This window comes from Babylonia areolata, chromosome 9 (assembly GCF_041734735.1).
Source record: "Babylonia areolata isolate BAREFJ2019XMU chromosome 9, ASM4173473v1, whole genome shotgun sequence".
In the NCBI taxonomy this organism is placed as follows: domain Eukaryota; kingdom Metazoa; phylum Mollusca; class Gastropoda; order Neogastropoda; family Buccinidae; genus Babylonia; species Babylonia areolata.
The window spans coordinates 12,864,051-12,879,050 of record NC_134884.1 but is presented as its reverse complement, the minus strand read 5'-3'; the positions used below and the strand labels follow the sequence as shown (position 1 = coordinate 12,879,050).

General features: G+C 46.5%; 1 protein-coding gene across 1 annotated transcript in view; it reads left to right on the top strand.

Annotated features, from left to right (window-relative positions):
- Positions 1–12,953, top strand: part of LOC143285952 (uncharacterized) — a 20,340-nt gene extending 7,387 nt beyond the window's left edge. Inside the window, exons 4-6 of the mRNA XM_076593402.1 lie at positions 8,474–8,702; positions 9,294–9,747; positions 12,845–12,953. Coding sequence (XP_076449517.1) covers positions 8,474–8,702; positions 9,294–9,747; positions 12,845–12,953 — 792 coding nt within the window. The remainder of the gene's footprint in view (positions 1–8,473; positions 8,703–9,293; positions 9,748–12,844) is intronic.
- The last annotated feature ends 2,047 nt before the right edge of the window (positions 12,954–15,000 follow it).

The following is a 15,000-nucleotide window of genomic DNA, read 5'->3' as shown; positions in this document are numbered from 1 at the left end:
TTAAAGTTAGGTCAGGTCATTAGATCTGCTACTGGTAACCTGTAATCCAGTACAACCTGTTCAGGGTCGGGTTGCCGACGACTAAACCGGCACTCCCACCACTCCCTTCTGGGACTGGTGAGGCGGGTGGCTAGACACCCTTATGGAGATCCATAAAAGGGCGTCGGCTCAGGAGAGCCACCGACGGCCATCTAGCTCCACCGTGCTGTGTGCATGCCACACGCAGTTGGCCCCCGGGGTGTGTCTACCCATGCATGCGAAGTCTGGATCCGGCAGAATCTGCGGAAGAAACCTATCGGTTCAACGGAGAGGAAGGCGGTTACAGCAACGCACTGTGGAGTGCAGAGAGCAAGATGAGACACCGAAAGGATATCTTGGTCATCCACTGCATCCGTGCTCATCCTCCAGTCGTCTCGACTTAGTCTTGCCACTGGAAATTGGTGGACCCGGACGAGAGAGTGAGGTCGACGTTGCGCAACTCCTCTTCACTTTAAACAAACTCATCGCGCAAGTCATCAGTCATCCAAAATGACCTTTCATCCTTCATCATTTCATCACCCCCAAGTCTTGTGGCGACAGGCGAGCGACGAAACGACAGGTGTGGGTACACTGGCAGTCGCAGCCGCAGACCTGCACGCAGGCGGCTCAGGCCATAGGGTCGTTCTTCGTCGACAGGAGCAGCGATGGAGCTCGGCAGCCGTCTGAGCATCTGAGCAGCCCTCTTTAGGAATGCACTGCTCACCTCCCTGGCATGAGGAAGGGGCTAGAAAAGGTGCCCTAAAAATTGCCTGCTCCATATCACCCTGGCCAGCATACCGCGGCTGGCGGGGACCCTACATCAGCGGTCGAAACAAAGAGAAAGAAAAGAAAAAAGCAAGGATCGTTCCTCTCACCATTGGTGCTTGGAACATAAGGACTCTCCTGGACAGAGATAACGCGGACAGACCCCAAAGGAGAACAGCACTAGTTGCATCCGAACTCGCCAGATACAATATCGACATCGCAGCCTTGAGTGAGACTCGGCTTGCAGGCGAAGGCGAGCTCTGTGAACGGGGATCTGGTTACACCTTCTTCTGGAGTGGACGAGGAAGCGAAGAGCGACGTGAGGCTGGTGTTGGTTTTGCAGTAAAAACAGCACTTGTCAGCAAGCTAGCTGGAATCCCAAAGGGAGTCAACGATAGGCTTATGACCATGAAACTCCCACTGGCATCTGGCCAGAAGCACCTCACCATTGTCAGTGCCTACGCCCCAACCATGACCAACCCGGATGAAGTGAAGGCGAAGTTCTACGAGGACCTTCACTCTGTCATTGCTGCCATCCCTAAAGCAGACAAGCTCATCATTCTTGGGGACTTCAATGCTAGAGTTGGCTCTGACTACATCTCCTGGGATGGAGTGATTGGAAAGCACGGTGTGGGCCACTGCAACCCAAATGGATTGCTTTTGCTTCAGACATGTGCAGAGCACGAACTGCTGATAACCAACACAGTTTTCTGCCTCCCTACCCGTAACAGGACGTCATGGATGCACCCTCGCTCAAAGCATTGGCATCTCATCGATTATGTCATCGTCAGGAAAAGGGATAGGCAAGATGTACGTGTAACAAAGACCATGTGCGGCGCCGAGTGTTGGACAGACCATCGCCTTGTAGTCTCGAAGCTGAATATTCGAATCCAGCCCAAGAGACGCCCCCAAGGCCAGAAGGCTCCAAAACGGCTCAACATCACTAAGCTGAAAAACATCACCATCAAACAGTCCTTTGTGGAGCTGCTGGAAGATCGTCTGGAATCCGCCTCTCTGAACAACCAGAATGTGGAGTCTGACTGGAGGACCCTGCGTGAGCTGATCTATAGTACAGCTTCAGAGACCCTGGGACCCATGATCAGAAAGCACAAAGACTGGTTTGATGAAAACTGTGATGAAATCAAGCAGCTTCTGGATGAGAAACGCCGTCTGCATCAAGCCCACCTGAGCAACCCAAAGTCCACATCAAAAAAGGATGCGTACAATGCCATCCGCAGGACTGTTCAGCAAAAGTTACGCCAGATGCAGGATAAGTGGCTGAGTGACAAAGCTGATGAGATCCAGGGATATGCTGACAGGCACGATATGAAGAGGTTCTATGATGCCTTAAAAGAAGTCTACGGCCCCACATCCTCAGGATCATCCCCCCTCCTCAGTGCAGATGGGAATACCTTGATCACCGAGAAGGAGAACATTCTCGAACGATGGGCTGAGCACTTCAACAGTGTCTTAAATCACCCTTCCTCCATAAACGATGAAGCCATAGACCGTCTCCCACAAGTCCCCACCAACGAAGCACTGGACGATCCGCCAACACTTCTTGAGACCCAGAAAGCAATCCGTCTGCTATCCAGTGGCAAAGCACCTGGCTCAGACTCCATACCAGCAGAGGTCTACAAGGATGGAGGCACTGTGCTGACTGAGAAGCTTCATCAGCTGTACTCACTCATGTGGAAAGAAGAGACGATCCCCCAGGATTTCAAAGATGCATCTATCATTCACTTGTACAAGCGAAAGGGGAACCGGCAAGCCTGTGATAACCATCGGGGCATTTCCTTGCTCTCCATCGCAGGCAAGATACTTGCCAGGATCCTACTAAACCGCCTCACAGCACACCTTGACCAAGGTCATTTGCCTGAGAGCCAATGTGGATTCCGGAAAGAGCGCGGAACCACCGACATGGTGTTTGCTGCAAGGCAGCTGCAAGAGAAATGTCAGGAGCAAAATGCTGATCTGTTCTCCACCTATGTCGACCTCACTAAGGCCTTTGACACCGTCAGTAGAGAGGGACTGTGGAAGATCATGGCCAAGTACGGATGCCCTCGGAAATTTATTTCCTTGGTCAGCCAATTCCATGAAGGCATGCAGGCTCGAGTCCAGGACAATGGCGAAACATCTGCTCCTTTTGCTGTCACAAATGGTGTCAAGCAAGGCTGCGTCCTGGCTCCATCGCTGTTCAGCCTCATGTTCTCTGCAATGCTTACTGATGCCTTCAGAGATGGCGATGTTGGAATCGGCCTAAAGTACCGAACAGATGGCAAGCTGTTTAACCTCAGAAGGCTTCAAGCAAAAACGAAGGTCATGACAGACATCATCAGAGACTTTTTGTTTGCTGATGACTGTGCCCTCAACGCTGGATCTGAAGCTGACATGCAACTCAGCGTCGACAAGTTTGCCACTGCCAGCAGGAACTTCGGCCTTACCATCAGCACGAGGAAAACTGAAGTTCTCCATCAGCCAGCCCCAGGGAAACCCTACGTTGAGCCCAACATCACAGTCAACGGTCAGAGACTCAGTGCGGTGGAGCGGTTCACATACCTTGGCAGCACACTGTCACGAAATGCGACCATCGACGATGAAGTGAATGTCAGGATTGCAAGAGCAAGTGCAACTTTTGGTAGACTCAGTGCAAATGTCTGGAACAGAAGAGGCATTAGTCTTGAGACCAAGCTAAAGGTCTACAGAGCAGTAGTTCTCCCCACACTACTGTACGGCTGCGAAACTTGGACAGTGTACCAACGACATGCCAAGAAGCTGAACCACTTCCACACAACATGCCTCAGGAAGCTACTGAACATCAAGTGGCAAGACAGGACCCCAGACACAGAGGTGCTCGCAAAAGCCACCCTTCCCAGCATCTTCACCATCCTGATGCAGTCCCAGCTTCGCTGGGCTGGACACGTGGCGCGCATGCCAGACCATCGGCTGCCCAAAAGGCTCTTCTATGGCGAGCTGCAACAAGGGAAGAGATCACACGGAGGTCAGAAGAAGCGCTTCAGAGATACTCTGAAAGTCTCTCTGAAAGCGTTTGATATCAACCCTGACTCCTGGGAGGAATCTGCAGTGGACCGTAACAAATGGCGCGCTGCTGTGCACAAAGGCGCCAAGTTGTGCGAGGCCAACAGGACTGCTGCAGCTGTTCAGAAGAGGCAGGCCAGAAAGTCACGGGCAAACAAGCTCCCTGACAATGATATGCCTGTCTTTGTCTGCCCCAACTGTCAGCGAACATTTCGTGCGCAGATTGGACTATTCAGCCATCTGCGCACTCACAGATAGACTCTTGAGCATCCTTCCCCCCACCCCACCACCACCCTCCCCCATCCCCCCATCTGGATGACAACGATGGTCATCATCGATCTCGATGGACACACCACCACAATATGACTTCAGAGTACCACTTCAATACGACTTCAGAGTACCACTCTTCAGAGTACCGCTACAATATGACTTCAGAGTACCACTTCAATGTGACTTCAGAGTACCACTTCAATATGACTTCAGAGTACCACTACAATACGACTTCAGAGTACCACTCTTCAGAGTACCACTACAATATGACTTCAGAGTACCACTACAATATGACTTCAGAGTACCACTACAATGCGACTTCAGAGTACCACTACAATGCGACTTCAGAGTACCACTACAATACTGATGACTTCAGAGTACCACTACAATATGACTTCAGAGTACACTCTCAGAGTACCACTACAATACTGATGACTTCAGAGTACCACTACAATATGACTTCAGAGTACCACTCTTCAGAGTACCACTACAATACTGATGACTTCAGAGTACCACTACAATATGACTTCAGAGTACCACTACAATGCGACTTCAGAGTACCACTCTTCAGAGTACCGCTACAATATGACTTCAGAGTACCACTTCAATGTGACTTCAGAGTACCACTTCAATATGACTTCAGAGTACCACTACAATACGACTTCAGAGTACCACTCTTCAGAGTACCACTACAATATGACTTCAGAGTACCACTACAATATGACTTCAGAGTACCACTACAATGCGACTTCAGAGTACCACTACAATGCGACTTCAGAGTACCACTACAATACTGATGACTTCAGAGTACCACTACAATATGACTTCAGAGTACCACTCTTCAGAGTACCACTACAATACTGATGACTTCAGAGTACCACTACAATATGACTTCAGAGTACCACTCTTCAGAGTACCACTACAATACTGATGACTTCAGAGTACCACTACAATATGACTTCAGAGTACCACTACAATGCGACTTCAGAGTACCACTCTTCAGAGTACCACTACAATACGACTTCAGAGTACCACTACAATACGACTTCAGAGTATCGCTACAATACGACTTCAGAGTACCACTACAATGCGACTTCAGAGTACCACTCTTCAGAGTACCACTACAATACGACTTCAGAGTACCACTACAATATGACTTCAGAGTACCACTCTTCAGAGTACCGCTACAATACGACTTCAGAGTACCACTACAATACGACTTCAGAGTACCGCTACAATACGACTTCAGAGTACCACTACAATACGACTTCAGAGTACCACTCTTCAGAGTACCGCTACAATACTGATGACTTCAGAGTACCACTACAATATGACTTCAGAGTACCACTCTTCAGAGTACCACTACAATACTGATGACTTCAGAGTACCACTACAATATGACTTCAGAGTACCACTCTTCAGAGTACCACTACAATACTGATGACTTCAGAGTACCACTACAATATGACTTCAGAGTACCACTACAATGCGACTTCAGAGTACCACTCTTCAGAGTACCACTACAATACGACTTCAGAGTACCACTACAATACGACTTCAGAGTATCGCTACAATACGACTTCAGAGTACCACTACAATGCGACTTCAGAGTACCACTCTTCAGAGTACCACTACAATACGACTTCAGAGTACCGCTACAATACGACTTCAGAGTACCACTACAATACGACTTCAGAGTATCGCTACAATACGACTTCAGAGTACCACTACAATGCGACTTCAGAGTACCACTCTTCAGAGTACCACTACAATACGACTTCAGAGTACCACTACAATACGACTTCAGAGTACCGCTACAATACGACTTCAGAGTACCACTACAATACGACTTCAGAGTACCGCTACAATACGACTTCAGAGTACCACTACAATACGACTTCAGAGTACCACTCTTCAGAGTACCGCTACAATACGACTTCAGAGTACCACTACAATACGACTTCAGAGTACCGCTACAATACGACTTCAGAGTACCGCTACAATACGACTTCAGAGTACCGCTACAATACGACTTCAGAGTACCGCTACAATACGACTTCAGAGTACCGCTACAATACTGACTTCAGAGTACCGCTACAATACGACTTCAGAGTACCGCTACAATACGACTTCAGAGTACCGCTACAATACGACTTCAGAGTACCGCTACAATACGACTTCAGAGTACCGCTACAATACTGATGACTTCAGAGTACCACTACAATACTGATGACTTCAGAGTACCGCTACAATACGACTTCATAGTACCGCTACAATACGACTTCAGAGTACCACTACAATACGACTTCAGAGTACCGCTACAATACGACTTCAGAGTACCACTACAATACGATTTCTGAGTACCGCTACAATACGACTTCAGAATACCGCTACAATACGATTTCTGAGTACCGCTACAATACGATTTCAGAGTACCGCTACAATACGACTTCAGAGTACCACTACAGTACGACTTCAGAGTACCACTACAATACGATTTCTGAGTACCGCTACAATACGACTTCAGAGTACCACTTCGGAAAGGCAACCGTAGAAAGCGCCATTCTATTCTGATAAATCCGAGACTGGGACCCAAATCGTTATACACACCCAGTTCACCCTTCCCCACCCCATAACCCTCACACCCTTCCCCACCCCATAATCCTCACACCCTCCACTAACCACCACTCTCCTACCCCCTTCTCCAGTTTCAATAATCACGGCAGTTACCATCGTCAAATGGTGCATTTGCTAGATGGCCAGGTCCACATGGAAAACGGCTGGTGGGTGATTCCCATTAGGGCCGCGGACAGCACGCACTTCTCATCTTAGCCTGTTTTCCCGTCACCTCGCAGCATCTCATCTTGAGAGTCTGACAGGGGCTGGAAGAGGGAGGGAAGGAGAGAGACGTAGACAGACGGGGAGACAGTGAGAAAGATATATATATATATATACACATATGACACATAAAATAATCGCGCTGTTCCATATCACGCACACGCGCGGTTAAACGTTTCATGGTCTACAATAATAATATAAAAAAAATATTAAAAAAACAGAACTGCAAAGTACCAGCAAGCACATTATTTCCAGGTGGCCATCTCACAGCTGAAATGGTTCGCGCCACCCATAAGAAGGTTCATGTAGAAGACAAACGCTCTATTAGTATTACTATCATTATCATTATTATCAGTATCATTCCTTTGTGCCTATAAGCTCCACCTTAAGCTCTACTTTTCCTTTGCTGCCCCCGAAAAGAAAACACGAAGCTCAATCATTTTATTTCTCGTCTTCCTTGACTTCCCACAACAAAAATTAAATCTAATCCCTCCACTTCTTGTCTCACAGCCACAAACTCCCCATCACCAACACCTTTGCAACATCGCCACCCAGAGTTTGTTTTGCAAGAAGCAATAACAGCACCACCACCCCCCAACCCCCACCCCCCATTCTCCCCCCCCCCTCCCCCTCTGTGACACGTAGGAAGGAAGGAAGGGAGGGAAGTGCGTTCCGTGACCTACTGCACGATAGACAGGTGCCGTGCATGCAGGGTTCGATTCTATTTCCACCAGCCCCGACATCCGTGTGTACCCGGCTCGTGTGGCAAACACGGACCGAGCGGCCCGTCTCATTCTGAACTCAGCCAGGAAGTGACGAAGCAAGCAAAACGCCTGTGGCATTTCATGGAAGAGAAAATGATTGTGGAGAAACGCGCGCGCCCAAGCACACACACACACACACACACACACACACACACACACACACACACACACACACACACACACACACAAGCGCACGCACAAACACACGCATACACAGTGATAGAGAATCAGAGAGATAAAGGGAGAGAAAGAGAGTCGGATGAAAAAAAAAACGCAGACCTTCACACAGACCGATTAATAGAGGGGTCACACACACACCACACACACACACACCACACACACACACACACACACACACACACACACACACACACACACACACACACACACACCTGTCGTGTCGTGACGTGCAGATTACTGCTAGCTGTGAAGAAAATTGGTACGTCAAATGAACCATCGGCGCGAACTTCGAAAGCAGAGACACGGTTAATTCATAGTATTTAACAAAACAGCGAAACTGGTTGACAGACCTCTTCCTTACACCCTTCACATGCTAAGTCAAATCATGCATTTTATGGCGTGAAGATAAGAATGGCTGGCTCGGAAACTGTGATCTATCTCTCTCTGTCTCTGTCTCTGTCTGTCTGTCTGTCACACACACACACACACGCACGCACGCACACACACAGACACGCGCGCGCGCGCGCGCACATACACACACACACCACTCACCAACCACATCCTGACAAACACGGGCCACCTGTTGACACCACCACCAGATCTACCACAACGGAGAGCTGGTGGAGGACCTGGATGACGACTTCCCCAACGGGATCCGTCTGCCCACCACGGGCGTCCTGAGGGTGGGGCGGGGCCAGGGGGACGACGACCAGGGCTTCAGGGGCCGCTACTCCTGCCTGCAGGTCTTCGACGCCGTCCTGACCCGTGATGACGTCAGGAACCTCCCGGCCAACTGCCTGCCCGAGTCCTGGAACATCCAGCCTCAAGGTAACGGTGACAACAGCTGTCATGATGTGACGGTGATGGTGGTGCTTGTGGTGGTAGTATATAGTTGTTATAAGAAGAAAAAGAAGAAGAGGAATGATGATGATGATGATGGTGATGATGATGATGATTTTGTCCTCTTTCTCCTATTCTTATTCCCAATGGTCACTTAATATTTCACTGTCACTCTTTGGTATTTTCAAATGATTGTTAAGGCCATGATACCTTGTTATAAAGTATCCAAAGTTGGATCTACAAAAAAACAAAACAAAACATTTATGTACAAAAGCGTTTCGTTGGTGGTGGTCATGTGTTTCATGTGGTGGTGTTTTTGTTTTTTGTTGTTGTTGTTTTTTGTTGTTGTTTCTTCTTTTTTTTTTCTTTTTGAATGGGGGTCGTAAGTATTGTAGGTGACAACATAATGATAAATGTAGACGGCGATATTGCTCATTCACGCAATATCTGACCGATGGTCCAAGGTACTTCAGAATAACGATAACATGTCTGAGTGCTCTTAGTAGTACAGTGATGATGAAGATAACGATGATACCAATGACAAGAGATAACGCCACCCCCCATGTTGGCACTGAACAGTGGCGGTGCAGAGGCAGGAGGTGGACGGGCAGGACAGGCTGTGTGTGACGGACTACGTGGCGCCCACAGACCCCGTGCCGCTGGACGAGCAGATCAAGGCCGTCAACTGCGACGTGCTGGGCCTGCACTGCCTGACCCGATCCCTCGCCTGGAGGACCGTCATGCAGCGCCACCAGTGGCAGGACAGCGGGAAGGCGGAGGCCTACTACAGCATGGTGGCCCGGGGACGGCTGCCCAGAGTGCCTGAGGGGGACCGCCACCTGCTGGGCAAGGTCTCTGCCTCTGACCGCCGTGTCTGCTCCCGGCTGTGCATGAGGGTGCAGGGCTGCCTGGCCTTCGCCTTCAACGCCAGGTCGGTCTTTGGGGTGGTCTGCTACATGTACGACTCCGTGCTGGAGGCCAAGGAGGTCAGCGAGGGCACCCGTTACTACGCGCTGCGTGCCGAGAACAAAGGGTGAGAGGGGGGAGGTTCTCTGTGTGGAGTCAGGGCTCCAGTGACACGGACCATGTCAGATTTTTCACTGTTGCTTTTTGGGGGATCTGATTTTGATGTGGATGCGGGCATCATGGGATGGAGTTTGTAGAAGCTCGGGATTTTTAGACCCGTACCCATTTCCTCTAAAAAGCGTCTGTTTTAACTTGCTGAAGTGATGAGTGTATTGGCTGGTGTTTTGTTGAAGCTGGGTTTTGATTTCCTAAAGCTGAAGTCGCGTGGAAAGAGAAGAAAATAGTCAGAGAATCAGTTAGGTGAAACGATACATCTAATCATTGTTTCCCTCAAGATCAATAGTCAGAGAATCAGTCAGGTGAAACGATACATCTAATCATTGTTTCCCTCAACACCAATAGTCAGAGAATCAGTCAGGTGAAACGATACATCTGATCAGTTTTTCCCTCAACATCCGATTGTTAGACCAGAGCAACCACACGTTTTCAGGGTTAGGAAATCATTAGAACGACCATTTTATTGGTGGTTATATATTTTTTGGAAATCATTAGAACTACCATTTTATTGGTGTTCACATATTTTACACAGACAATATATTGAGTTGCATCATGCACGTGCATAAGACTTGTCAGAGACGAGGTTTAAACAATCGCAAATCAGATTCGGTTTTTGCAATATGAAACATGTCTATGAAAATATCTGATTCATCAACAATTAAAACCAAATGCATTTGGTTCAAAAGTAAACCAATACACATTAGTCACCGACCAGATATCATTTGATGGCACTTTCTTTCAGTCTCTTTAACTTTCACCAATCTGCAGTTCACCAACTTCCTCATATCACTTGCCAGTATATGTCAGTGCAGTATTTGCCAGACTGATGTGTTGGTCTCTGATTTCTGGTCTTTGGCGTGGCTTTGGCTTTGGGGATGACGTTGTTATCGGCCGACGGAGCAATACGGGTGATAAAGCTTGGGGTTTGAAGTGACAGTGTGGGCATTTGTATTTATATGGTTCCAGTATGGAATTGGTTTGTATTACACTGTTCCAGTAGATAAAAACATGTGTATCAACAATTGTCAGTCTTCTTTTTTTTTCCCCTTTTTTCAACCCCTCTCTTTTGGGGAATATGCAATTCAAAGAATGATGCAAACTTATCGCTTGTTTGATATTGATTATATTATCACCACTCTGCTTATTTCAACATATGTTATCTGTGGTGTACGTTCATAAGTGTTTGTGTTAATGTTATAAAGGAATGGGTATTTTACTGAATTTTGCAGTGTTTGGTCCACATGGTGTGCATTTTACCATGCAATGGTGATAGAAAGAGACTGTATATTTTGTACATTTTTTTAAAGCAGGGTATACATTTTATGGGATGTGTTTATGATCTATACCTTATGAATGTTCATTTTTCACTGTTATGCTCTCCCCATATCTTTTACCATTACTTTTACTTTTACACTTTAATTTTGTACCATAGTGTATTTGCCTTTTTTTGTATTGTATTAGTTTTCGTCACAACAGATTTCTCTGTGTGAAATTGGGGCTCTCTCCCCGGGGAGGGCAGTGTCACAGTGCTGCGCCACCTGTTTAGAATTCTGCCTGAAGTGTGTTTGTTTCTCTATCAAAGTGGAGTTTTGTACAGAATGTTGCCAGGGAGAAGCCCTTTGTTGCCGAGGAATCTTTTACATGCTTTGGGTGCAAGCTTCTGCACATGGGACCACCTGTGTGTGTGTGTGTGTGTGTGTGTGTGTGTGTGTGTGTGTGAGTGAGTGTGTGTATGTGTGTGTGTGTGTGTGTGTGTGTGTGTGTGTGTGTGTGTGTGTCCGGCTGTCGTTGATACAGGCTGACTTTGCGAACGTTGCCTTCACGAACTGAGCACGCCGCGAACTTTCCGTCTGAATGGAATAAACAGGACTGAGACTCCTAGTGATGGAATGGGGAGTTGAACACCCCGGTCCGTGTAGGAGACTTGAACCCGTGGACAGTGGCTTCCTGGAGGGCAGCACCGCTGCTGGGCCACTGCTCCATTTATTTCATCTTTCTTTTTTATCTAAGTTTTCAAAATCAAACTTAAAATATGTGCTGGACGGGGCATAAAGAGAATACCAAAACAGAAAGAAAGAAAAGGTTTAAAAGGTACAGGGCAGGGGTATACCAATCCCGCCCTGCCCCCTACCCCCCCCCCACCCCCACACACACACACACGCGCGCGCCCCCCTCTCCTCCCACCCCACCAAAACAAAAACAATCAAAAACCAACCTAAAGCAAAATTCAACACGAATGCAACGCTTCTGAGATTAAAGAAATAAAGAAGAAAAAAGAAAAAGAACAACATGGAAGAAAGATATCACTAGACAAGAGTCAATGTGAATTTGTGGCAGATATGCCAATAAGAAAAAAAGCCACTTACACGGTGAAACTACCCACCTCTTCAAAGGACTGGGATCAAAAAGGTATCGATTAATGTTCAAATATTTCTCAGTTGTTCTTGTTTTAAAGCTATATTAGCATGTCTGCCTCCCCGTGCCTGCCTGTCGTCAATGCTTTCTCGCACACCGCCAGACAAATCAGACGGATTGAGAACTGTAAGAGGGCAGGTATGGGGGTGGGGGGTGGGTGGGTTAGGGGATCATTGTCCACTGGCTATACCTACATAAAATGAAAGAATATGGTTTGATTATCCTTGTGCAGTGCACAACGGATTCAGCTCTTGCCGGCGGTAGGGAATATATGAGAAGCACTGTTTCGCAACATTAAATGTCGTTAGGATGAGACGATAAAATGGGGTCCTGTGTGTGGTATGCACTTTGCGCACTTAAAAGAACCCAAGACAACTAGAGGGTTGTTCCTGGAGAAATCCACTTTGATTGGGAAAATAACAACAACAAAACTTGCAGACAGAAAAAAAAGTGGCAGTGCACTGTACTGATGTGCTACACCTGGGAGAGCAGCCCCAATTTCACACAGATACATCTGTAGAGACAAAATGTAACGCAACGCAACGCAACGCAACGCAACACAACACAACGCAACACAACGCAACAAATGACAAGTCTGCTCATATGTGAACAATGTCTGCCTGTACCTTCAGAGGAATGACGGGGTTAATCCAAATGGCCCAGTCGGGAGACGTGTCCACACCGGACCCCAGACAGGACAGAACGCACCACAGTGTTAGAGCGTGTGGAGTGATGGCCTAGAGGTAACGCGTCCGCCTAGGAAGCGAGAGAATTTGAGCGCGCTGGTTCGAATCACGCTTCAGCCGCCGATATATCTCCCCCTCCACTAGACCTTGAGTCTAGTTGAGTCTGGACGCTAGTCATTCGGATGAGACGATAAACCGAGGTCCCGTGTGCAGCATGCACCTAGCGCACGTAAAAGAACCCACGGCAACAAAAGGGATGTTCCTGGCAAAATTCTGTAGAAAAATTCACTTCGATAGGAAAAACAAATAAAACAACTGCACGCAGGAAAAAAAAAAAAAGGTGGCGCTGTAGTGTAGCGACGCGCTCTCCCTGGGGAGAGCAGCCCGAATTTCACACAGAGAAATCTGTTGTGATAAAAAGAAAATACAAATACAAATACCACACTGCAGCAGAGAAGCATTTTTATCCTTTCATGACTACACACAGGGCACCACTAGCGTTGGTACTTGTACCGCTGTATTTCCTGTAGACGTCAGTAAAACACGTGATTTGGAAGCCAGTATGGAAATGTTCTGATCTGTGGCTTTGCTGTCTCACGTTCTGTTCTCACTGTTTGAATTACCCAGCAATGTTTGGTACGAAGAGCTTTCATTTTCAAATACGCCCCAACCGCAAGCAATCGACATTTTGTAACTTAACGGTTTTTTTGGTGGTTGTTTTTTTATGGTTGTGTGTGTGTGCGTGCGTGCGTGTGTGTGTGTGTGTGTGTGTGTCTGTCTGTCTGTCTGTGTCTGTCTGTCTGTGTCTGTGTGTGTTTAACCATAACAGGGCCTAGAATCTTCTTTATCGTTTTGTCCACATTCTTTTAAAAATCGTTTGGTCAAAAAAATTGTTTCACACAGACTTAATGAATAGTCGAAACAAACGATGAACTGTGTTGGTCATTACTTTAATTTATTTCTTATCTGTACGTTCGTTGTTAATACTCTTTTGTCCTTATATCCTGTACATTAATCAAAGATGATTACATCATTAATCAAAATTCTAAAAATTCCAGTGTGTACAGCCTTAACCAATTATTACTGTGTATCCTCTTAGTACGTTACCTGCACATGTTATGCGTTTCTTGTACAACGAAATTTGTAAAGTTTTTTATATTTCTGTTGTCAAAGTGGAAAGTAAAGTCACTGTATCTGTACGAATGACAGCTTCCACACGCACTAAGACAACGCTTAGCTGTGTAATCTGTATTAGTTACTATCAATTAACCTATTTCTGTCTGTGTCTCAGTCTCTCTCTTTCTGTCTGTCTCTGTTGCATACTCTCTCTCTGTCTCTGTAGACATGTATTCAATTGTCTCACCATGTCTTTCTCCATGCCCCACCCCAGGAAGAGACGGGATATCTCTGGCACCGAGAAAGTAAACAGAATGCTAATCTGCTGGATGTGGAATCATAAAAGAGCTTGTATCCTTTATATTCGCTTTTTCCCAACGTGTACACAAAATTTGTAGTTGAATGGTATGGTTTTACTTTCTTTTTAATTACTTTAGTCAGTTCTTTTGAAACGTTTGAGCAAAAATATACAGATATATATCCACCTGTTAACGCTAAATTTGATAGCTACTGCTGTTTCTTAATTAATCTAATACTTCTCCGTGTATTCCTATCGAATATGATTGCACTTGTGATATACTTGAAAAAACAACAACTGTTAAAACCAACAAGAACGAACTGCTGAAACGGCACAAGACAGGTCGCAGAGGTCTTTGCTGTTCTTTGCTGTTCTTTGTGTTGTTTGTGGGAACGCTGCGGCCTCTTTGTCGTGGCTGCATCTGGTCATTGAGTGTTGTCTTTCAGGTAATATCTTTTAATGAATGTTGTCTTTCAGGTGAATGTTGTCTTTCAGGTAATATCTTTTAATGAATGTTGTCTTTCAGGTAATATCTTTTAATGAATGTTGTCTTTTACCATGCTTTTTTCCAGTCTGTTCCGGATTATCTGTAATGTATACACGTCTGATGCCAATGATGTTCGACTTCAACAATGCACATTTTCATGTACATATAACTGAACGTGATATAAAATGGAGATTTATTCTT